This window comes from Amphiura filiformis, chromosome 16, assembly GCF_039555335.1.
Source record: "Amphiura filiformis chromosome 16, Afil_fr2py, whole genome shotgun sequence".
Lineage (NCBI taxonomy): Eukaryota > Metazoa > Echinodermata > Ophiuroidea > Amphilepidida > Amphiuridae > Amphiura > Amphiura filiformis.
This window is the reverse complement of record NC_092643.1, coordinates 32,929,093-32,955,342: the sequence shown is the minus strand read 5'-3', so window position 1 is coordinate 32,955,342 and position 26,250 is coordinate 32,929,093. Positions and strand designations below refer to the sequence as shown.

The following is a 26,250-nucleotide window of genomic DNA, read 5'->3' as shown; positions in this document are numbered from 1 at the left end:
CAAAATGGTCCAAGTTCCCCTTAAATACTTTTTACGAATAAATCGAAAAATATTTGACAAAATGCGAATGTATAAAAAAGTATGAGTATGTAGCCTTATTTGTTGCACACATATGGACCAAATTATAGCGTCACACATTTGCGTTAAGTCACAATGGTTCATTATGTAAAAAAGATACCATTTTGTGCATCCGAGTCATTAGGAGTCAGCTCTCAAACAATACAGTATGCCAGATCTATTCACGAGTTTGTTGAAGAAAAGCTGACTGCTATGGACTAGGGCGCAACTCTTAAAATGGCCTCTTTTCTTACACAATTAACCATTGTGACTGAACGCAATGTGTGACGCTATAAATTGGACCACATGTGTAAAACAAATACCTTTTTACATTTTGTAAAATACTTTTCGACTTATTTTAAAAAGTATTAGGGGGGACTTATAAGTAGTGGACCCTATATATATCACTGGTGCTATTTTGGGAAACTTGTGGCTATGTACAGCCCACAGATTGATGCATATTGAGCCCTGCTACAGACATGTAAAATAGAGCCATTTTTGACCAGCGCTTAATCTAAGTTAATTTCATTTTGAAGAACTTTTTAATTTCTCAATACATCAGGAACAATACAAAAATGTATTTCTAAAATCACATACAATTATTTTGTCCCAAAAATATTTACTGATATTATATATTATGATGAAATGTATATATTGTAAGATAGTGGATGATGTGAAAGAATCTGTACAAAAGTTCAAAAATAAATAATAAAAATTAAACAATAATGTCCAAAATTTGCCTTATAACACCATTTAGTGTAATTTATCTTAATACTGTGATTAAATTACACTGCCCACATAAAAATCAATTCATTCAAATCACTATAAGGCCATCATTTCCCAACTTTGCTTCACTAGTTCTAAACTTAAAAAATTGATAGACAAAACACACCAATATGTGACATGATCAAGGGGAATGGGTCATGTGTTAACCCTGGTCGAAAATGAGTTTCACATGTTTCTAAAGAGGACATTTGAAGCTTTTAGAAACTGAAAACCCCATGTTGATACAACTTTTCTTTGCAAAGTTATGTCAATTTATCAATCACTGTAAACAATATAAAACAAAAGAATTTGATCACTTTCTTTGCCAATATCTCAAATTCAATATTAGTGACATTTGACTCATTTCCCATGATCATGTCACATCGTCAGCCTGCTACGCTAATTGCCTATGTAATTTTTTTTAATTTTGAGAACAAAGTACAAAATATGGTTCAAGTATGCATTTAAACATATTTATTCACCAATCTTTGCACAAGAACAGATGATAATGATATAAATGAAAGAGAATAATCCGAAATAATTAGGGTGATTATGTAACTGATGCATACTTGAACCACATTTTGTTCTCTGTTCTCAAATTACAAAAATTGACTTAGGCAATTAGCGTAGCAGGCTGACGACATGTAACGATATTGGTGGAGCAGTAAAGCAAAGTATTTTGTAGAAAAAATCTCAGATTGTTCTATCAAGTTCTTTCTAGGCAATGGCGTACTGAGTACTATGTTGTAGCAAATAAGAAGAGTAATCCTTTAGCAAAGCCTATGATTTCTTGTCCACCTAGTTTGGATTCACCGTACACTCTGTCTACAAATGTAATTGGCACCTGTATTGAGATAAAAAGACAAAAAAAAAGTAATTAAGAAATAGACAAAACTGCACAATTGAATATTCGGACATTTAACATTCAATTAAGGGATGCACCATTAGATATTATTGGGGGGGGGGGGGTGAAAAAATTGATGCACCACCCAAGGAAAAAAATGATGCACAAAACCCTACCTATTCCAACAAAATCCAATCTATGAATCACTTATGAACTTTTCACCTCTATCTAAGACATACTTCTTTTGTCTTATTAATTCATATACTTTTATCGTCTGTAAATGAAGGGACTGAATCCAACCCCATTATGATGGGGGAAAAATCACTTAGATCCATAAGAAAAAAAAATTACTCTCCAAGATGGTAAAAAAAAATGATATTGAGTGAAAAAAAATGTCATAACCCTAACTCCCTAGACCCCCCTCCCGATAATATCTAATGGTGCATCCCTAAACAGAATAGTAGCCAACATTTTCCCCCAGTACACAAGTCAAACAAAAGGACCTCTGGTGATTCAATAAGAGTTTATGTTAAAGTATAGTTGGACCTTTTCTGTGTGTATAAAGAAGGCTCAGCAGCAGAAAGGCATTTCTCCTTATGTGTGAATGATTATCTACAAATCCAGGGGTCAGTGACACAAAGATGTAACTCCATTTGTTGTGCGAAAATGAGATTTTGATATCAGAATTTTCAGAAACATGAGCACTTTCCAATAAACACATAGAAGTAGCTCCATTTAACACACCATTGAAATCAATGGCCAGTGAAACATAGACTTAACTACATAAGTCAATGTGGACCATTAAGTTAAACTCTCCATGTGGGTGTCGACTGTAGATGACAAGTTTCAAATTTATTCAGAATTCTAAAATTTCATGGCCATATTTGGAATCAGCATGAAAAATGCAGTAAAATTAGTATTGGTTCAGTGGTTCTTAAGATAGCTCTTGATATTTTTAGAAAATATCACAAACTTTTTATGTTGAAACTTATGGCTAGCATGCAGACTGCAGAGTATTAAACTCATTTTTCTCAGAATGGCCAAAATGGTGTTACGTCTTTGTGTCACCCACCCCTCGATATGTGTTTATAGTGGGAGAAGATGTATGGTACTTTGGCATATAAATTCTGTACTTGGGGCAACTAATTGTCTGGAAATTCCTCACTATGTCTGGAATGTAACATACATAGTCTCGGTCCCATCCGGCTTGTACTCTTTCCTCATCATGTTCAGTGACAAAGGAGCACAAGCCAGCTGGGACTAGTATATACCATATACAGGGATGAAAGTGGCCTGAAGTGACTTGGCAGGAAAAGCCTGAAAAGCGCATAAATTTGGGCTATAAAGCCTCAAAACGGGCTGAAAATAAATAAAAGTGGGGAAATTTGGAGTAGCAAAAGGCCTGAAATCAGGCAATTGCCTGAAAACTGACATCCCTGCATATATAAAAGAAGTGTCTTGACCAATGTGCTCAAAACTCGACCTATGCGGTATATTTACTATAAACACGCTATGTTGAAATGCAACCCTATATATGCGCCACAGGCAATCAATCTTACAGGCACAAACTGCTAAAAAATGACTCTCATTTTTCTGCCTTCTGGTATTTACATGGGTCTTAATTTTCAAAAAAGATCTCAAATTTGTCAGGAAATTGGCCCAATTTTGAGACATATTGTCAAATGTATGCTAAATTTAGCCCAAAATTGGGACCTCAGGTATAGAAACGGGTCCCATTTTTGGACAAAAATTTGTATAAATATGCAGGATCCCTTTCCAGATTCTCAGCGGCACATCTCTACCAAGAATGAACTTGAGTGTTTCTTTTGTCTCACTGTGATACCCATTTCCATTTTAACCCCTGAGCACTACATGTACCTGCCGATCTAACATTGCCTCTGATTGGTCAATTACATGACATCTTCATTTTAATCACCAATCAGAATGGAGCTTTGCAAATAATTCACCCCAATTTTTTGTGTGGTGAAATTATTCTAACAATGTTGCTGATTGGTCCAATTGACAATGAAAACTTTGTTTTGACCAATAGGTAGGTAGTTCTCATGTGGTTAAATCAAACTAAGTCAAATTATTATTATTATTATTATTATTTCAAAGAAAGAAAAAAAGAAAAAAAAAAGAAAAAAAAAAAAAAATGAATAATCCATTGTGGCTAGCACTTACCTCTCCTATTGAGTATCTATTCTGTCTAGCTCTGATGATCATTTCCATTTGAAACACATAACCCTTAGACACACATGAATCTATCAAATGATGTAGCACATCTTTCTTGTACAGTCTGAAACAAAATGCATAACACATTGAAACAGATAAAATCAAACTTCAGGTAAAGTTGCAGAAGTAAAAGATATGGTATGGGCCCTCTGGTTTACGATACAAGGATAAATATGACCAAAAATTCTGTTTACACTTCACCTCTAAAGTTCTAAAAAATGGCTCATGTACATTTATCCAAATGCAATACACAAGTCTTTTTTTTTTTTCAGGTGGCTGATTTGGCATTTACATTGTACACGACTCAAAATTTGGCCCAGTGTGACTCTAGTTACGGGTATATAAATCATTAAATCAAGGTACTAAATCATTGCACAGTAATGTATCATTTTCTGCCTAATTATCACCCACATGCCTAAGCAATTCATATTAAAGAGGCACTCATTATATATTTTCCATACCAAACAACCCTGTAATTCAGGGTAGAGCAAATCAATAATGTAGAACAAAAATGTCACAGCCAATGAATGGATGATTTTCCTCCTGTATTTAAGTTGCACTTTTTTCGACCCAACTTAATGTTAAAAGTGCAATGAAAGGAGGTACTGAAATTGGGACATTAATTATGTAAGTTTTATGTTGAATTACGGTTCTTATTCTGACCCATGTACATGTACACACGCAAGATGTCCTTTACAATTACGGGATAAATACAGCCACTTGGAAATCGCAATTGGTTTGGTGCAACAGGATTGACCCTCCAAACCCTGCTAACAGTGTGCATCACAACATAGGCTAAAGATTGCTTCATTTGATAACAAATCAACAGTCCGACTCACTCATATCATGACCTAAAAGAAAGTACACTATGACTTACTTAGTATCTAAATTTTATAAAGGTTGGGGACATGTTTATGTCGTTCTTTTCCTTTTCCACCTTGGTACTTGAAATGTTTATGTTTAATGCTCTCTCTGTCAACCCACCCTTGATAGGATGGGTGGTTTTTTGACACATATTTAAAGACCAGGATATTTTTGTCAATACAATATGAGCACACACTCGGCTGAGAAAAGAACCTTGATACTCACCTAAAACTTCCTGTAAGGTCTGATGCCCCTGGGCGTAGTAATATTTGTGTAAGGAAATTAGCTCCTCGGCTGAAATCCAAAGACAAAATTTTATGAAAAAATATGTTCCTCAACTCAATGATTAATTTCGTTTAACTTTGACTGCTATCACACTAGTTTAATGTTTATTTCTACTCCCTATTCCAGAAAATACAGACTAATTTTTTTGGGATTAAAAAAATATTAGCCAGTTTTGTCAAATGAAACATACCATAACTGGCAATGAAAGTCAATTTTTGGGAATAAAGGCCAAAAACATGCATTTTTTTTGTATGCTGTGACAATCAAGCCCAAAGACTTGTACAAAGACTAATTTCTAGTAAGACATTCCATATTTCGGAAAACATACAAGTATCACGTCCTGAGACGAAAATACCTAAGATCCAGTGCTTGCTTCCTATCCCTTAGGTATTTTCATCTCAGATCGCGTCGACATGCACACGTTCAAGTGTGTGATATCATGTCATATCACACAACTAAGAACCAAGAAGATTGCAGGAACTTTCTTAAGGGGGTACTACACCCCTGTGGTAAATTTGTGACTATATTTGCATTTTTCTCAAAAATTAATAACATACTGGTAACAAAAGTTATGTATATTATTAGGGCAAGGAATCCAATTACTACACTGAAATTTCAGTGAATCAAGACAAGCGGTTAAGTAAATATGGTAGGAAATTAGGTACATCCTAGCGGTACCTCATTTTCTATCACAAGTATCGAACCGCTTGTCTTGGGTCACTGAAATTCCAGTGTAGTAATTGGATTCCTTGCCCCTATAATATACACAACTTTTGTTACCAGGGTGTTATTAGTTTTTGAGAAAAATGCAAAAATAGTCACAAATTTATTCAGGGGTGTATAGTACCCCCTTAAGTGTTTAAGAGTATGCCTTTCAATACGTCCCAGCTGTGTGAAGCTCTGCTGAATAATACATGTAATACGACTGGCGAGCTAATACACACATTGTAGGCGCTGCAATGAAATAGTAATTTTCTTTGTTTTACCTCATTTGTTTGGCTTGAAATTAAAAGGGAACAATCAATGTGATCAGTGAATACTAACATTTAAATAGGAATCTATTCTTTATGAAAATCACTTATTATTGCTTTACGCACACAGTAACCAAAGCACTCAGTACCTCCACTAAAGCATCCAATGCAAATACAACCATGAGCCTAAATGTGTGGCTTCAACTTTACTTGGAGCCTTCAGCCTTTAGTAGTATCACACAAGACAAGACAATACAGTAATCTTCAGAGCAATGTAAATTAAAACCAACTTACCTGATGACTTTTCTTTTTAGGTCCCAGCCATACACACCACCTCCTAAGGCATATCTAGTTCCTGATACCACATCATAATCATGCTCCTTCTGTTTCCTACCAAAGACAGTACAGTGACATTGATTGAATTACATGCTGGATGCATACTTGTCTTTCACAAGTGGAAGGCACATATGCTTTTAAAGAATAGTCCGTTTGTATCACTTATGCTACTCTAAGACAAAACAAGAACTTTTCGATTGGACCAGCTAGTTCAGTTCTAAAAACTTATTGATTGAACATTTTAACTGAACATCGTAGATAGCATATCAGATTGCTAGAGGTCAGTAACATCTTAAATTAATTTATAGTGACATTGATGTAAAGGGGACAATTTATTATATGGTGTGTGTGGGGGGGGGGTGTCAGGTGGGTGGGTGCAAATTTGTTATGGTGTATCCCTGCCAAAAATCATCACTTCATAAGTTACGTAAAATAACTGTTTTTATTGTTTACAACTAGAATTACACAGTTTGTAATTAAGGTGGCCCTCACAACATAGGTTTGAAAACAGTGATTTGTAAATGCAAAGAATATGCAAATATGGTCACAAATATTCATAAGTGTGCAAATAACATGACACAAAGTAAATCAAGTTAGAAATTGGTTATTGTGTGTAGGTTGAGTGGGAGGAAATATTAATTCATCTTCCCTTTAATTCAATTTACCAAAATAATACACACTTACTTGATAAATTCTGGAATGAACTTTGGCTGCAAAAAGAAAAGAAAACAAAAGCTATTATTATACTGTTAATTGCATAACATGGCAGTAGGACCAGTGGCCATGACTGGCAACATATGGTACCACCACAACATCTATCCATCTAACAGTATTTGTGCACAGTGCCTTTTAAATAGCAATGCTACTTATTTTATAGTGGGTATCAAAATGGCCATTCTTTGGGAGGTCACAGAATGTTACCTAGGTAGAATTGAACTCAGTGCCAGTGATGATAAACCTGATGTTCAGCCTTGTACTATTGTAGCATTTGTTTAATGGTTGCTCCATGCAGAGACACACTTGGGTCCTGATCGGACTACGGTCAAACAAAATGTGCTCAAGCCAGGCTAAAAAGCCTACATCCGCATGATGGCCTAGTGAAAGAAAAGAGGGGGAACGCCCCAATCGATTTGAAAATTTAGGAAAATTGTTAAATTGCCAATTGCTTGTGCCTTCAATCAGGCCCGGTGCCACCTCAATCATGGTCAGTGCCCCCCCCCCCAATACGAGGATTCACACTATGTCACTGGTACCAAGCTTTAACATTACTTACATGATGTGACAAATCTGCATCCATAATGATAATAAAATCCCCTGTGGCATGTTTGATACCATGTATATAAGCAGTACCTGAAAAGAAAAGAAATTATGGACAGTATTTTTATTATCCATACCATTAGACAATGCTAACTGTACGCCGCCATATATATACATGTAGCTGTCTGTTATCAAAACTTTTTAAAATGGCTCTCTTCACCACCAAATTGGGGTAGGGCCTATTCCAATCTATACACCCCTATGGAAGATATGACCTTAATCTTCCACACAGGGTATGTGAATTTCAAATGGGGTAACATGAATGGGTAACAAAATCCAAATTTACACCTCCTGTGTGGGAAATTAAATTAAAATTAAATTAAAAAACAACAACTACACAGTGAAATCTGACATCTCTTGACTGAGAGAGTTGCTAGCCAGATGTTGTTTGACACTTTGTTTAAATGCAGACTTCAAGTTGGTAGGCATCCCTTGATGTTTGATGGGAGTGTATTCCAGTCCAAAATGGGATTGTAGGAGAATGTGTTTGAAGCAATACCTTTTACCCTAGGAATGATGAAATTAGATGAAATTACAGCATACATACCTAATCCAAGCTTTTTTGCTCTTGGTCTTAAAACCTGTGGAAGAATACAAGAACATTATGATAACAATAGATAATTGATTTCTTTCATTGAAGCTTTTAAATTGCTACTCTAAAATAAAGTGTTATTTTTAGAACTAATCATTAAGTAAAATATTACATTAATAGAATAGTCTGCACACATATTCATGTTATCCTACGTGTTTATAAAATTAAAACTATATAAAAAACTCACTGGTTCAATACGCACCTTTAGGTTTCTCTATTGGATGCCGATTTGTACCTAAATTCCCTCTCACAAGGTAATGAGCATATTGCACAACAATAGATACAGTTCAGACATTAACCCATCTCCTTTGTTATGCAATACGGATAGGGTATTGTGGGAAGGAATTTCGGTACAAATCAACATCCGGTAGAGAAACCCTAAAGGTGCGTATTGAATAGATTGTATTTTGTGTTCCTTAGACTCAGCAGTTCAGAAAGCATCAGTTTGTTTTTCTGTCTCCCACACCCTCTCACCTCCATCGCTCTCAACTCTCTCACTCACACACACCCCCCCACTTACACTTCATTTTTAAGTGCATTTTGTAAGCAAATTTATCAATATTTATTTAGTCAGATCCTGCAATTCCATTCCATGAGCATTTTTCTTTTTCTGTTTAAATTTATAATAACACATTTGTGAAATCAAAATTAAATAAAAAGATATGAAGCATGGCAAACCCTAATCCAACTTTTTGGAAAGATATTGCTCTTCTTCCATACCATATTTCTTCGAATAGTCGCCCTCCTCAAATAAACGCTACACCTCTTTTTTCAACCAAGATGTTTCAAAAATGCCGATATTTCCATGCTATCTTGTGTAGTAAGCTTACCAAGTTGCATACATGGCATCGATAACCAGCGAATATCTGGTCGGAAACCCGGAAGTGAACCAGAAGTCAGTGTTTCTAGTTCGTAGTTCGTCATTTCAGCTGAGTTTTAAGCTTACCTAATGATTTTTAACGGGAATTGTTGTTCTAAATATGACCTCTAATAAACGCCAACCGTTTGGAAAGTGCAATGCCCCAGAGGGCGTTTATTTGAGGAAATACAGCATTTTTTACTTTTCATTATGGACTTACATTACCCTGATTAAATCATATAAAATAAAACTTCCATTAAAAACAGATCTTGGTTGGCAAATTTTAGAAAGACATCATTCTTACTATTTTATCCTTGCCATACATCTTCTCTAATTGTCTTCCTACTTCCAGAGTTCCATCAGGACTGCCATCATCTATGACAATGATTTCAAAATTGTACCCACTAGGAAAGAAACAGACAAAATTAATAGTGTTATAGTCTGTCCACATAGAAGTACAAAGTAAATAGACCTCGGAAACTGGAAGTATGAGAATAATTATTTCAGTGCAATGCTTCTTTGGCGCGCCAACTGCTACGCGATTTGTGCACCACGCTCTTTACGCGTCACGCTCACGTGTGATGCAAAGCATCGACCCCCGATGCCACAGATTTGGTTTGTATTTCTAAGTGGACAGACTGTAGTTAAAAAGTTAAGGGGGTACTACACCCCTGGCCAATTTTTGCATTTTTCTCAAAAAGTATATACATTGGTGACAAGTAAAATATGTATATTATAGGGGCAAGGACTACAAATACTGCACTGAAAATTCAGGAACTCAAGGCAAGTAGTTATTGATTTATTTATCAAATATTGGTTTCCCTCATTTTTGACTGTAACTCCACAATTGTTGTCTGTGCTGAAATCAAAACATCCCGTGTTATTCCTCAAAACTACATGTACCTTCATTAATAAAAATTGAAATCCTAGTAGAAATCTGTTATCGAAAATTGTTTGATATAAAACGTCAACAAAAGTTATTTTTCTGAAGAGTAGATACCACATGTCAAAATGGCGGCTCGCAGTCGCATCCCCTGCTTTGTACGTGTTTACTCAGGTCACAATCTGTCTACGTGACAAACAGTCAGGGTCAGAGGACAGCGCAACCTGTCTGCTGCCATGCCGTAATATATGCACCAGTCACCTTTTTGTACCGTTCGCAGAGCGTGACGTGTGCACAACAACAGCCTACATGTAATATGGGCATAATGGCTCCGCCCAATGAACCATATACGGCGCTGTCAATCATCCTTTATTCACAATCACCTTTGTCAAACAGACTCTTATGCAGGTACCGAGCTCACGCTGTCCTCACTTTAGCGATTAGGATCGACGAGCGTCAGGCCGACACAATCTGGTTGTGTAGGAGACTATCATCGTGATGCCCACGTTGGAACCATTGGATTACGGAAGAAATATTCATTACCAGGACTGAAGCAATGTGGCCATTTCTCAGTGCCGTACTATTACGCTGACTTTCGTATTCGGCGAGGAGGACGATTTTGACCTCCTCGTTTGTTTACAAACAGAGAGGTAGACAAAGGGGCACAGTGTCAACAGCCAGTGTTATATAAATATAAACTTAATACTCTGTTGGTGAGCGACGGGCGATTGGTATTTCACCGAACGCAAGAAAAAAACGCTTTGTCGCTCAGAGGTGTAGTACAAACTCAAAATGGAGACATGTTTTCAATTCGATTGAATCGATATTCTATTATTGACACAGATAAAGAAAGTCGATAAATGTACATTGTATTATAGATACAGCACCTGGGTTTTACACGGGTTCCTTTGTATAATTCATTTCTCAAACAGTTGAAAATATCACAATTTTTACTTTGGATTTCAAAATCTTTACTTATAAAATGCAGTTTAAGATATCCACAGCAAACAACAAGGCCCGCTAATTAGTGTATGGTATAGCTTTTCGAGTTAGGAAACAAAACCTGCGTTTTTCCTGACAACAAATCAAATTTTCTATAATAGTAACACCATATGTGGTACTGATCATGCGCATATCGTAGAATAGAAACTAAGCGGCAGGCTCTATGGCAGGGCTATGGTATCTCATATCATGTAAATGGTATGCTTAGCCTGAGTCGCTCGGCCTATCTCAAACAAAATCGCCATGTGTAGCTTTTTGAAAAACGAGAGGATTCGCCGTACTATCCCCGGTACTATCACAGTAATTTTTGACACGAAGATATAGGGATGATGACGCAGTGAGGGACCTGTCAAAACTGTTCCGCTTGTCCAAATACTCTAGTATCAAAAGGATGGTCCACAATAGACTGATTCACGCAACATGAATAGGGGATTAAAAAACTGTGAAGTAGGACCATGTGCTTCCATTGTCCAATTTGCCATCAAGATTTCAAATGAAAACAGTTCAGACCCAGAACACGATCATGTCAGAAATTAATATTTTGTTCTGGGTCTGATTATTCGGACTAGCCATTTCTCTGTTTGTACCGGAAATGACCGGGCAAGTACCTGACATTTTTCAACACAGAGCTAGCGGAGATTACTACAATCAGGATCGCATTTTAACTTTGACCAAACTGTTTCGGAGTTATTTAAAGGCCCGCTAAAAGTAGACCATTTCGGGGGCTGTATTTGTTGTGCATGTCACATTTTGAACAATGAGTGAAAATCTTGTTTTTTTTAAAAACTTCCATGGTCGTGCCTGTGTGTATCACGTACTCGAGCGTAAACGCAAAAGCAATAAACAATCACGCTGATTGCCTGATCAATGCACTTGACAACAAGCCGGCTGACCCATGGTCTTCGGCGCGGCGTGTAGTAGGCGACCTTGTCACTCAGGGGTAGCGTTTTAAGGGGTCTTGGGGTCCAGGACTCCTTGATTTGGCAGGTCCCCGTGATTTGGACCCCTTAATTTTGTACGTCTGTGTAGAATTTGATGCCTAACCTATTGTAGTTCGCAACGCAAACTTAAAAAACCGGGCAAAACAGACACGTCATTTATCAGTATGACATTTTCGTATTGGTGCTGCCCTATTTAAGTTTGCACTGAAGTGCCATCTCAATTTGGGTGCGCCAATTTGGATCATGTGCTAATGAATTTTTATTTATTCTGGATAAATAATAAAGTATTAATTACAATTTCAAGCATAGGTGTTTAGGCAAGAAGTACAAGAAGCTGCGTAATTAATATTATGACAAACATGCAACTATTTAAGCCACAGGAGCCTTGTATTTTTAGTGCAAACTCTAATTGAAATCATGCAATGACGTTGCACTAGCTTTTTGTATACAGATCATCCCATACCGTACTAGCAGAGCTAAGTACGGTATGGGTTCCTCGTACTAACCCTATTGTCACTTCTACGCGATCGCAATTCACTAGTGCGTACCCGGACCACGGAGGTTTTATAAAAACAACTTTACATGTATACCTATAGTGAGCTTGTGGTTTCGTAAGTAACTTATGTTTAGAAGTGAGAAGTGTTCTCAGGAAGCTAAAAAAGTGACGGGCCGTCTACATCCTCAAAGTACTTCGACTGCATATCGGAGTTTGGCGAATAGCAGGACACATCACACACATGAAGTGTGATGTGTCCAGACAGGATACATGTATATAGGTCATGACGGCAGATGGTAGACAATGGTAGATGAATTCGGAAGTCATTTTTATTTTAAGGTCATGTTTTTTAACCTGGGACCCAATTGTGTAACATGTGCATTTTCAAGAAATATGGCACCTTTTCACACTGGAAGCAATGAATCTCAAAAACTTTACAAATTAAGTATATAAAAGTATATATTTCCTGGAAGCATATTGTATAAGGAATCTAAAAAGTATAAAATTAAGTCAAATATACAGGGTGACCTGAACATTATACAGGGTGAAACAAACCAAAAAAATTTGAAAATGATGGTTTAGTATTTTCCCTCTACAGTACTCATTAGGCAAAAACATTAAAAATGTGTGCATTGTTAATGAAGCTTAACCCAATACCCACCCAGCCATTTCAAAATTATTTTTTTTAATTAATGTTATGTCAAAAATACAGGGTGGTCAAAAAATGCTACTTTTTAAGTGTTCAAAACTACACTTTTCAATAAAATTGTTATGCAAATCAAATAAAACTGACTATTAATTTTATTTTAATTGGATAAACACATTTTGATATCCTGTAAATAATTTCTAAACAATTATCACATAGTTTTATTTGCATGTTGCATGTATTTTGCATATATAGGGTGTCTCAAATGCTGAATTGGGAATGTAATTTTCTTCTTGGTACTGTACTGCAGTAATACACACTATAACTGCTGTCTTTTTAATGCATTTTATAAAAGAATGTTTAAACAAATTTGATAATTGTCCTGCATGTATAACATGTAATACCCCAAGTGATTCAGGGTGGCTCAAAATAAATATAAGTGATCAGAAGATATATATGTATGTACTATGTAGGTAACATATCACAGACGATAGACACTTCGGTAATTATTACAAAGTATAAAATGAAAAGTATTTTCATTGACTTAAATAAAACATCAAATGTACCATAATCTTTTGAGGAAAACTGCATGTAGGCCTATTGTGAAGATGTTTTACAGTCAGAAAGCCTACAAAAATATTATTCCCAGATATACAAACTGTAAATTGCTCTGCACAATTTGCGTTTTGTTGAATCTGTAATTAAAACCTCATTAATTATCATTAATTAACCATTTTCTTAATTATAATGAGCAAAACATACTTAATTATACAACAACAAGGAGTTGTACATTTATACATTGCATACAACAAATAATATTTAAGTAAATACTGGACCCAGTATGTAGAATAATACTCCTCCTCCTCTACCACATCCTCCTCTACCACATCCCCCACCCCTGACTAATTACACTTAATGAACTGTAGCAATTAGCAGAAACTTTTTTTTTTAATTTTTCCTTCTGATATTTAAAGCTAAATAACTAAGCTTTCCAATGAGCCCATGATCAAGTCTCTCTTACAGAGTATTGTGAAAATACATGCATACAAAGTCATATTATGGGGTGAAAATGTTACAACCCCACCTTTTATTGGGTCCCAGGTTAAATAAAAATTCCTTTAAAAAGGAACAGGGCGAATCAAGAGGAAGTGCCATGATAAAGGTGTAGTTATTTTATTCGAATTGTTTTTACAATTATTCATAATAATCACTTGGTGTTTGTCAAATGACAAGTAGGGCATGTAGTAAAAATACACTGGATAATTCTTGATAGGCAATTGTTGGCTAAAGGTTGGTTAAAAGAAACACAAATAATTACTACAGACACATGCAATGTAGTTTTGTAATTTTAATAATACTGGAAATAGAATCTGATAAAGATCGAGATAACATAAAAGCATTATCATACAGTAGTTATTACGTTGACATTATTATGTAAATAAGTTTATGTGCATCAGTCATATCCATAACAAAATATGAATGTCATTAGAAGGTTAGTGGTGGTTGGCATATGAATTGTTTTCATGTGTTTGTTAAGTCACTTATAATGAAGATGAAAGACTTAAAAGTGAAAGTTTGGCATTATATTGAGTTTTGTTGGTGCAAAAATATATAGTAATTTTAATAATGTACATATTTACATTTGTAACTGGCAGGCTTTTGAAGTTACTGATATATTGTACAAGGAGGAGCATAGTGTTGAAGCTTACGTTTGAAAGTTACAACATTACATAGTATTAAGTGATGGTACATAAATTGCTTAGAATTGTTGATATAAATTTTAGACAAGGTGACATTTGTGAACATGGTAGAGAGCTGTTTAAAAAAGGAAAGAAATAAGTATTTTGCTGACAAATATGTATTAAGAGTAGAAGTTGTAAAGGTTACACTAATACACATTATGTGATGGCATCAAGCAGAAGTTGGAACTTTGAAATGTTAAATTTGCTATAGGACATTTATTAAGTTGCCTATAGGATAGTAAGCAGCATTTACAACCCTGCATTTTTTTGAGACTTCATTGAATTTGAATAAGTAGTCCTAAAGATATGAGCAAGTACAGTGTTTCCAAAAGAGGAATGAAAAGGAAATATTGCTTTGGATCATTTTTTCCCATGAAATATGTTTGTTTTTGTTGATGGCATCACATAGTTATTAAGTCGTTAGCTGGATAAAAAAGTATAAAAATATATGTTGATATGTAAATAGTAACTATAGTTATGAGCATACAAGGTTTACGCAATAAGAATGTTATTATATTATAAGCATGAGAAAATTTATAAAAGGATGTTCAATTGTTGGCAAATTATAGATATGTGTTTTTATGGGCATGGTTTTTTATTGTGTTATACATGTATTTCTTAATATACTGGATTGAAAAGATTGTACACGTTGATGAAATTCATAAGCATTGAATAATACTTAGTGCAACAGTCAATGAACGTGAATTGTTAGCATAATAAGCAGTTTAGGTATTGTGTTTATTTAAAGAAATGTGGTTACAAATGAATAACTTTTGTTATATATACATCTACTTCCTAATACACTGAAAATCTAATAGAAATGAAGAATAAAGAACTATTACAGAACACATATTGGTCAATAAAAGTACGTTTTGCAGGGGTAGCGCTAGGTTTTCAAACACGGGGTCCAAAATTTTAAATGTTGTGAAATTGTGGATCTAAAACAATAGAAATAAAAGGTCCAAATGACCCTTTAGTAACCTCTACATTGAAGTTTTGTGCGCCAAAAGCTAAAAGAATGCGTTCAGATTCCAAGCGCAGGTTAGTGCTACCCCTGAGCTATTGGTATACAATATTTACATGATAAGAGCGTTGGTGTTTACATGAAGTAAATGTCTTTGATACATAGCTAGATACTGGTAGTGTACAGTGTTGTCATTCATGATAATTATCATGATAATTTAATATTATTATAAGTGAATGGTCATATTTGTCACATAAACATACTAAAATTATTAGTACAAGCGCAGTTTGAAGTTATAATCAAAGAATGCTGTCTTGGTTTTAAATGTGGTATACCATATTTGAGACTATATATTGGCAGTAATAATGACTTTTTCTTATTTATACTTGAACATTAAATTTCAATATGTTAATGAGAAAAATCTGAGCTTTCACTGGATTCTAAAACCACCTTTGATGATTAGTAGGGGATGACGCGTTCAACCAAGATACTTCCTTCAATCAGAGATGATATTTTTGGAGTTGTAATTACTTTTTGCAAAACTAGCAACGTATTAAAGGTACACTCAAACAATATCTGAACATGTACACGAAAGAGTTCGTTGAATGAGTTTGTGCATGGTGCATGGTGAAATTTCCTGATTGCAGTCTTTGGCGACATTCGTTCAAAGAAAATTAGTAATTGAGCAGGCGGCGGATGACATGATCGAGCCGGCAACTCGTGAAACCGCCCGGCCGTATGGCATTTTCCATATACTGGTTAGTTTTGTGGGGTTCATTATCGAACCCCAACGGTTTTAGCTTGTATTTATATTATTTATCAACATAGGCCTATTTGTTTGTGATATTTCAAGCGTTTAAAAATTTCAAAATAATCCCATTCAATTACACGGTTGACGATGAAAATTTACTGAATTTAGGGACTGCACGTCATACACCACCTGTAATTGAGTTCTTTATGAGAAACTTTATAAAGTGTGTGCATGGTGAAATTTCCTGATTGCAGTCTTTGGCGACATTCGTTCAAAGAAAATTAGTAACACATTTTAGCAGCTACCCTACCTGATGAGTATATATGAACATGTACACGACCTAAACAGTTCGTTGAATGGACCTTGTGTAATGTTTTTCAATAAATTGCGGTGAAATCCTAGTACCGATTTCTTTTTTTAATAATTATGAACATGTACACGAAAGAGTTCGTTGAATGGACCTGTATTGTTGCAGCGAAATCCTAGAGCCGATTCCTTTTTTTAATGATTGTTTAACAAAAGTATGGCAATATTGTTATCAGCAATGCATGAATTAAGCACGATTGCAATTGTTTTTGATGGACCTTATTCCGTGATTGAATAAAAGTGTTGTCCTTATGCAAATCCCAGATGCGTTCAGGGATTTTTAAAAATCGTTTGAAAAAATAAGGCAACATGTTACCAGCAATGCATGAATTAAGCACGATTCGAATTGTTTTCGATGAAATAAGCACGATCCAAATTGTTTATGAATTAAGCACGATCCAAATTGTTTCTGATGGGCCTTATCCCGTGATTAAATAAAAATGTTGTCCGTTATGCAATTCCTAGATTCGATTCAGTGATGAAAATATAGGTAGCAAAATATCAATATCAAGCCATTCAAATTGTTTTTGATGGGCCTTACTCCGTGATTAAACAAAATTGTTGTCCTTATGCAATTCCTAAATGCGTTTCAATGACTTTTTAGGGATCGTTCAAAGAAATGTATGGCAATATGTTAAATGCACGATTCAAATTGTTTTCGATGAATTAAGCACGATTCAAATTGTTTTCGATGAATTAAGCACGATTCAAATTGTTTTCAATGAATTAAGCACGAGTCAAATGTTCTTGATGGGCCTTATTCCGTGATTAAATAAAAGTGTTCCAGCATTAAAGGTAGGTTAATCAAATATCCTGCAGATCAATATTGGGTGTACATTGTTATCATTCAGAATTCATCTCTTTAGCTTCCAAACTATTTTGTACAAAACGACGCAGTTTATTTGGTATACACTTATTGTCCGAACTATATGCAGTTTCTACCTTTGCTACAGAAGCTATAAAATCGATGTACAATAATAAGAAAGTAGTATGCGAACAAATTATTGCCGTATTTATTGAAAAAAATTTCTGACAAATCGATGTTTAGGTCCTTAACGTCTCGAGTCCAGGCACAAAATTGAGAAGATTCAACAAAGTCTTTGTCACGATATTGACAAGGCACGCCGATCGATACCGATGCTACTTCAAGTTTATCACCAAAAGTATCCAATGAATACAATTGTAAGTATTGCACATCAACAACAATTGACCAATGAAAACACAGGTAAGAGGAAGTCAAGTGGAAGAAGTGCATGATCAAAGCGTGCCAAGCTACTTCAAGTTTGACACCAAAAGTATCCAATGAATACAATTGTAAGTAATGCACATCAACAACAATTGACCAATGAAAACACAGGTAAGTGAAAGTCAAGTGGAAGAAGTGCGTGATCACATCATGTAATTTACCTGATATCATGATGACTATGATGATGGCTTGCGTGTATTGTGAGATAGAAGTGCATCAATCTTCTAACAATTCAATGCTATTTTATCTCCGTGTTCTAACAATAAATTTCATCCGCAGAATAACATTTTCACATGTAATTTTTGCCTTTAGCCTTAAATGTTTGATAAATATAAATGACGTTCTTTGTAAGTTAACTTCCACGCTTACCCAGATATTATTACCAGTATCAGATCTCTCAATCTAGTATATACAGATTTACGAGTCATCTTACCCCCCCTTCAGAAAGTCAAATTGGCACGGTACATGTACAATAATTTACTTCCGAATGGTACCTTGCGCCTTTTAGCTCCACTTATTCATTTACACCGATTAAAGGATTCTCCTTAAACCAGCAAGCCTGAGTGAGGGCGTTACGGTGTTACATCAGCAGAGCCAAGTGAAGACGTATAGTATCATTAACACATTCTATACGCTACAGTAAAGCAACAAGCACATGCAAGCAAGTATTTCGACAGTATCAATAAAACTAAATGAGGCTAAATGTAGCCCAACTGTACGCATAATCTGGCAATACCGCTCAGTCTGAAAGAAATGAAAAATATCTGTTGCAATTTTCTGATTTGCATAAAAGTAATGCTAGTTCATGGAAGTTGTAAAACAATTATTTCTTTTAATACAAACACATTTCTTGGTACGACAACTTTATAGCACTGTTTGAATATCAACATGAAGAAGTAATGACAAATTTTAATGGATACTAAGGCCTCTGTAGTTTCCTGATTACATAGACAGCACGAATATTTCGTTTTTATTCTGAAACGCCGTGAAGAAGTATTGTAGAACAAAACCCAGCGCAATATGGGTCGAAAATCACTTCGTGATTTTCGCCCAAAAACATGACCTTAAGCTTTATCAATCAGCTGATTAAGATTATAAAACAAGGTCGTAAACTGCAATAAGAAACTGAGTGAAATCCCCATGTATACACTACCTTTCTTCAAATGATTTCACCAACAGCCATACAATCAATGGCAGATTTTCTCGCTCGTTGTATGTTGGTAAAAGGATGCTGTACTTTTCTTCCGTGGGCGCCGCCATCTTGAAATCGATGAGTTGTCAAAAGTTGGGCAATGTCGGATCTTCACTTTCGATACGACATCATGATATCGGATATCGACAGGGTCTGATATCGACGAGCTCAGGCCTGAAATACGGTGTTCTCCACAGACGTTAAAAGATGAGGGCCATTATTTTTCCCAGAATTTATATATCATAAAGCCGTATTCCCGGGGCCATATTCCATTGATATATTTTTAAAATATCAGTTTAAATGCTGTTTTTGATGTCGCCTTAAAGGGCATTTCGTGATCCACAGCCTCATCCCCCACTTTTCACAAAAAAGTTGAGATTTTTATACCTCTGGCTAAAAATGTTTATGTACCAAATATTTCTTGCAGATTAATTCGTTTTGCAAAAATATCGCCAAATTTGAATTTCATTCTGGTATACCAGAACGAAATTACAACTAGCGTATTTAGCCCTTTTTGAACGGGCGCGCGCCCCCCGGTACCAAAAAAAAAAAAAAAAAGGAGAGAGAGAGAGGGAAGGAGGAGGGAGAGAGAGAGAGAGAAAGAGGAGAGATCGAACTAGGGGAACGGGACATTATTTTGCAGGCTTCAAAATTTGGGCCTTATGCGACTATAGATAGCCCTAGGCCTATACTAGCATATATTTTGTGATAGGGGCCTTACTTTCCGAGCACGCTGGCAATTTGAGAGCACACTTGTAGGCCTATGCCTAGGCATAAATTGTTTGGGCCAGGGAGGGGGGGGGGCAAGTATAATATTTTGAGCATTTTTCAGCAGTTACTAGTTGTAACTAATGATACCGTTCAGGCGCGGATTCAGGGAAAGAGGAAAGGAGAAAAATTGCACGTATAAGTAGGCCCATGCCTAAACCGCAATCGGGTCAATCTATATATAATATAGGCTTAGGCCTATACATAATAAAGTTGTGTTTCTTCTTTCATGAATAAAAATTCCTTTAAAAAAGGAATGGGGCGCCCAATGTGAGCTGGACGGGATATGATGATCAAATACGAGAGAAATGCTCGATCCGTTTCGCCCGAAGGCTATATGTGACGCGATCAAGCAAAATCAGTCGGAACTCGGAAATATTGATTTAGAGATATAGCCAAACAAAGAAAACATTTCCTTTTGTTTCTTATTGTTTTGGAAACTCTTAAATTGCTCATACCTTTGGAACTGGTTATTCAATTTCAATGGGGTTTTCTCCAAACTCCAGCTTTGTAAATACTTTTTACTATCCTATAAGAAACTGAAAATTTAATATTTCCGAGTTCCGACTGATTTTGCTTGATCGCGTCACATATAGGCTTATTATAGGTCTGTGATTATTTTAGGCATTGCTTGAAGGCGGGTCCTCTGCCCAAAAGCACTTTGGCGGGCCCGCCGATAGGGCCCGTCACATTTTGTCACCAAAGTCAGTAGGCCTAAGAAGGCGGACTCCACGCTGACTTCAATTCAACATCGATCCATGCATGCTTTAATTGCGAATCTCAAGTCTTAGGCCTAAAATGTAACATTTAAAATTTTACAATTTGAGTTCGGGCCCTTTTTGTTTCATTTTCCAAATTTCAAAACTTCTCAGGGGGAACATCCCCTCAAGACACCACCTGCGTATATAAACATCTGCCCGTTTTCGCTTCTGTATTTAATACCCAGCACTTGATGATGTTTAAACCAAATACAATAACAGTAAAAAAAAAAGTGGCTTCAATTGCCTGTCATTTCGCAAATTTGATATTTTCGGCTTTTTCAAACTAAAAATTTTACACAATAATATTGCCAAAATGGTCCACCAAATGGCATCAATTAGGTCTTCATTTTGCAAAAGTTTCTCTCTTCTGACACCACCCCCCCCCCCTGCGTGCGCAACTTTATGTTTACATGTAAAGCAATACCGGGTAATTTATACAATAAAGGTCAAAACTTGTCCACGAATGGCTTCAATTAGGTCTTCATTTTGTAAAATTTTCTCACTTCTGAGGGGGCACATCCCCCTCAGACACCCCCTGCATGCGCAACTTCATGGGTACATAATTATAAAGCAATCATTCATACAATAAAAGTCCAAACTTGTCCACAAATGGCTTCAATTGGGCCATCTTTTCGCAAATTTTAGGCTTTTTCAAACTCAAAGTTTACACAATAATGACAGAAATGGTCCACCAAATGGCTTCAATTAGGTCTTCATTTTGTAAAAGTTTCTCACTTCGGAGGGGGGCACATCCCCCCTCAGATATTTTACAAAGATCTATTTTGCGCCCCCCGGTCTACGAATTCCTGGATACGCGCCTGATGGAGCAGCATAATGCACATAGGCCTAATCATGCATAGGGCTTAACTCGCAAACGCAAAATCGGAATCAACTGAAATTTTGGGAATAAGCTTTTTTCATGGATCATATCTACTGAAAAATGTCATAAAAAGAGGATGTTAGGATCACGAAATCCTCCTAAAAGTATGAAAAAAAAATTACTTTGGTGGCCATTTTGGTTTTAATTTTTGGCACCATTTTGGATTTAAAACATGTTATATACAACCCGAAAGTTAGGGACAAATGTTTCTGTTATAATCCCTAAAACCATTTACCATTTATGTGTTTAATGCTCTCTTAATTACGGTGTACCATTTTTTTACAATCTCAAATAATTTTTACAATCTCAAATATTTTTTTACAAACTCAAATAATATTTTACAAACGCAAATAATTTTTCACAAACTCAAAATTTTTGCAAACTTAAATTATTTTTTCACAAACTCAAATAATTTTTGCAAACTCAAATAATTTTGCAAACTTAAACTAATATTTGCAAACTTCAAATAATTTAATAAACATTTTAAAAGCAAACACTAAAAAAATGTTTAAAGCAAGTCTTTAGGCCTAGTTGAAATTTTATTTGGATCTTCAGTAGATATATATAGCACAGCAGGCCTAACTTCTGTATCCGTAAAATGTATCTGTGTTTTCATCGCCGGCCAACAAAAGTAATATGAGAAACCAAATAATATGAGAAACATAATAATACCAAAAGAAATTTGTTCAGAGACTGACCATTTCCCACTGGAGCAGTCAACACAAATTATTTTTAAAAAAATCCTCCGCTCTGTAGTCGATGAAAAACCCTAATTGTTTGAACAACTTGGATTTCATTTTACCTATGCCGGTACATTTTGGACATTCCTAGTTAGTTTAGGTACAGAGATACCATGAATGAATATAATTGATTGTTTATTTCAATCAAGTTTTGTTCTGCTCATAAAACGTGTTTGCATCGATTCGGTTGTATCGTTAATGAATTCGTGTGGCTTTTCTACTGAAGATATATAGCTCAAATTTGATGCGTTATTTTCATCTGTTGAACGAGATATTTTTAGAATCGTGTTAGTGGCGCTATCTACTGAAGATCAAATTAGATTACAAGTACGGTGTTGTGACATTTTCTTTTGTTATATGTTGAATTCATGTGTTTTGCTATCTACTGAAGATAGCTCAAATTAAATGAATGTTGTCAATTTGTCTCCTAAACGAGACACGTTGATATTTTAGAAATTTTTATGAAATCTTAGGCATCCATGTGCATTTTATGCAACTCTGCAATGTTTTTTTTTTTGTGTTTTTTTTTTTTGGTTTTGCATTTTCTCTAAGAGGCCAACGTCGATGTCGGAAATGCAATGGTCATTTGGAATGAAACAATAAAATAAAATTGATTCATATTTTAAATGAAAAACTACCCTTCTAAATAACTCTAACAATTTATTTACTAATTATCACATACAGTACCCTTGACATCAGTGACCCGTTGCACTTGACATCAGAACTTGGACCAGCTCTGTACTTTCATCGAGCTGTAGCTCTAGGAAACAAAAAGCAATTAAACGGATTTATATTTTAAATCAAAACCTACCCGTCTAAATAATTCTAACCATTAATTTTCTAATTATCATACAGCTACCCTTGACATCAGTCCCCCGTTGAACTTGACATCAGAAAATTTCATCGAGCTGTAGCCCTAGGAAAAAAAAACAATTACACGGATTTACATTTTAAATGAAACCCTACCCTTCTAAAATAACTCCAACCTTTTATTTTCTAATTAACCCCCTGAGCAGTACCTGCCGATCTAACATTGCCTCTGATAGGTCAATTACATGATATCTTTACTTTAATCACCAATCAGAATGGAGCTTTGCCAATAATTCACCCCAATTTTTTTTGCGTGGTGAAATTATTCTAACAATGTTGCTGATTGGTCCAATTGATAATGAGAACTTCTTTTTGGCCAATCGGCATGTAGTTCTCATGGGGTTAACATGCAAAATACACAGGTGAATCCTTTGAACTTGAAAACAGTGAACCAGCTGTGTACTTTCATCGACCTGTAGATTCAATTAAACGGATTTACATTTTAATGAAAACATACCCTTCTAAATAACATTTTCTTTTCTGATTAACATTTGTTATTAAACAAATAAAGTTTAATTGATATTAGTGAAACCGGTAAATTTGTGTGTGTGCGTACTTATCGAGCCACGCACTTTCAATTATTTTGTGTAGCTATTTAGTTATGACAGAAAAGATCGTCATAAAATAATTAGAATGGTAATCTAACAAGCCGTTTGATTAACACGTCAAAGTTGACGTCATCAATAAGGAATATCCTGATTGTAGACAAGATTTTAGTGACAACATCACCATCTGCTGAAGACGCTGGTCAAACTAGTCAAAACGTTCCAGGTGAGCGAAAAATAGTGTAACGCTATCAACGAGGAATATCCCGATCGTAGAAAAGATATCATTACAGCATTGAACTAGTGAAAACGTTCCAGGTGAGCGAAATACAGAGTGACGCCATCAGTGAGGAATACCCTGATTGTAGAAAAGATTTCATCGGAGTATCGCCATCTGCTGAAGACGCTGGTCAACTAGTGAAAACGTTCCAGGTGAGCGAAATAAAGTGTGACGCCATCAATGAGGAATATTCCTATTGTAAATAAGATTTCATCGCAGCATCCCCATCTACTGAAGACGCTTGTCAACAGTGAAAACGTTCCAGGTGAGCGAAATAAAGTGTGACGCCATCAATGAGGAATATTCCGATTGTAAATAAGATTTCATCGCAGCATCACCATCTGCTGAAGACGCTGGTCAACAGTGAGGTGAACGAAATATATATAGTGTGACGCCATCAATGAGGAATATCCCGATTGTAGAAAAGATTTCATCGCAGCATCCCCATCTACTGAAGACGCTTGTGAAGTAGTGAAAACGTTCCAGGTGAGCGAAAAATAGTGTAATGTCGAAGTTAAATTCTTTATTCATGTTAAAACTTATTTATTATTTCATTAAGAGCTCTGGTATGAACGTTTCAATTGTATTTTTTTTGGGACATGAGAGCACATCAGACATATCGAATTGAATTCTGAATATGAGGAATGTCTTTCTGATATCAATTTTTTTAAATTCGCGATATGATACAAATGTTATGACAAATGATCAAAATTTGATATTTTTTGAATTTTTGATATTTAACAGTCCTCGAAATGAACTTTCTAAATCTAATTATATGTATTTAAAGTGTATATAGCTTGGATGAAAAGCCGATGATCAATTGAAAATTTTGAACTTATATTGAAGATATACATTCCCCCTCCTATCCCCCAAGACCTATTTTTTGGTGTTTTGGTGATCATCGGCTTTTTATCCCAGCTACATACACTTTAATCAAATATCATTTGATTGATAAAGTTTACTTCGAGGACTGTTAAATATCAAAAATATTAATTTGCCATAAAATGTGTATTATATATATAATTAAAAAAATCTAAATTATTTGATATCAGAAGGTCATTCTTCGTATGTAGAATGCAATTTGATATATGTGCTCTCATGTCCCACAAAAAAAATTGTCCAAACGTTCATACCCCACCCCTTAATCGTGTTACAATCTTTTAAGACGAAAATATTCATAAAGAAAAGAAGAGACAAGATTATTTTACAAGGGTCATTCACAAAGTACCATCTCCATCATCTAGCTCTATTATCTTGCGTGCCAGGATATTGAAATTACCCCCGCCTATTACCTTTAAATCTTAGCTACAGAATAAAGGTTATTTGATGAAAATGTGATTTTTGGTTCTTAAGATATGTTGGTTATTTAAAGCGAATGCAGATTTGGTTCATCGGAAACGGTTAATATCTGAAGCCAGAAGTTTAGTAAACATCATATTGTAGCTTTTGAAAATGTCCATAAAAATGTTTTCAAGAAGTGGTTGTCAAAATGCTTACGCAGGATGAATATTTTGGTCATAGTCGCGCTTCATGACATGCCTTGGGACTTCAAAACAAAATAAAACGTGTTTTATATGAGAAGAAATCATTGAAGGGCTCAACAGGAACACAAATGTTTGTGAAATTTGCCAGATTTCGATTAGACCCCACGTTAAAGGGTAATTCGTGATTACGTCCAATTTTTAGCAATGGGTGCATCTTGATGTGGAAATAAGATGAACAGTCTGTTAATAACCTTATATCCACTTAAAAAATACAGAAACTGTGCATAAGACTTAATTAATTTTAACTTACGAACCAATTAATACGACTTGAACCAACAAGTGCTTATCCCACGATCGAAGTCAACAACCCAGCAAACACAAAACGTTTTCGACATCATTCGCAAAAGGTTATAAAAGGTTGTCAGAAAACGTTTAAATGTCGGGTTATTTAAAGGGTATATTACGGGTATAAAACGTTTTCATAACATTAAAAGTCATTTTTTGATAATCTGCTGCTCAGCAAACAAAAATGTTTTACAGAAAACGTTTAAAAGTCGGGTTATATAAA

At 35.3% G+C, this 26,250-nt stretch overlaps 1 protein-coding gene across 1 annotated transcript; it reads right to left on the bottom strand.

Annotated features, from left to right (window-relative positions):
* Positions 1 to 1,468: 1,468 nt before the first annotated feature.
* LOC140136568 (dolichol-phosphate mannosyltransferase subunit 1-like) lies at positions 1,469 to 19,470 on the bottom strand. The gene is made up of 9 exons (XM_072158264.1): positions 19,316 to 19,470; positions 9,430 to 9,529; positions 8,222 to 8,255; positions 7,631 to 7,707; positions 7,042 to 7,067; positions 6,316 to 6,411; positions 4,991 to 5,059; positions 3,851 to 3,965; positions 1,469 to 1,666 (listed from the first exon to the last, which is right to left on the bottom strand). Exons 1-9 carry the CDS (start codon positions 19,420 to 19,422, stop codon positions 1,562 to 1,564), a joined length of 729 nt encoding a protein of 242 aa, XP_072014365.1. The 5' UTR covers positions 19,423 to 19,470; the 3' UTR covers positions 1,469 to 1,561.
* Between the last annotated feature and the right edge of the window lie 6,780 nt (positions 19,471 to 26,250).

Coding starts and splice junctions, on each gene's coding strand:
- LOC140136568 (XM_072158264.1), bottom strand. CDS start 19,422: ATGGCGGCGCCCACGGAAGAAAAGTACAGCATCCTTTTACCAACATAC. Junction 7,068..7,630: donor ATGCAGATTTGTCACATCAT/GTAAGTAATGTT, acceptor TTCTTTTTGCAG/CCAAAGTTCATTCCAGAATT. Junction 3,966..4,990: donor GACCTTACAGGAAGTTTTAG/GTGAGTATCAAG, acceptor ATTTTGTTTCAG/ACTGTACAAGAAAGATGTGC.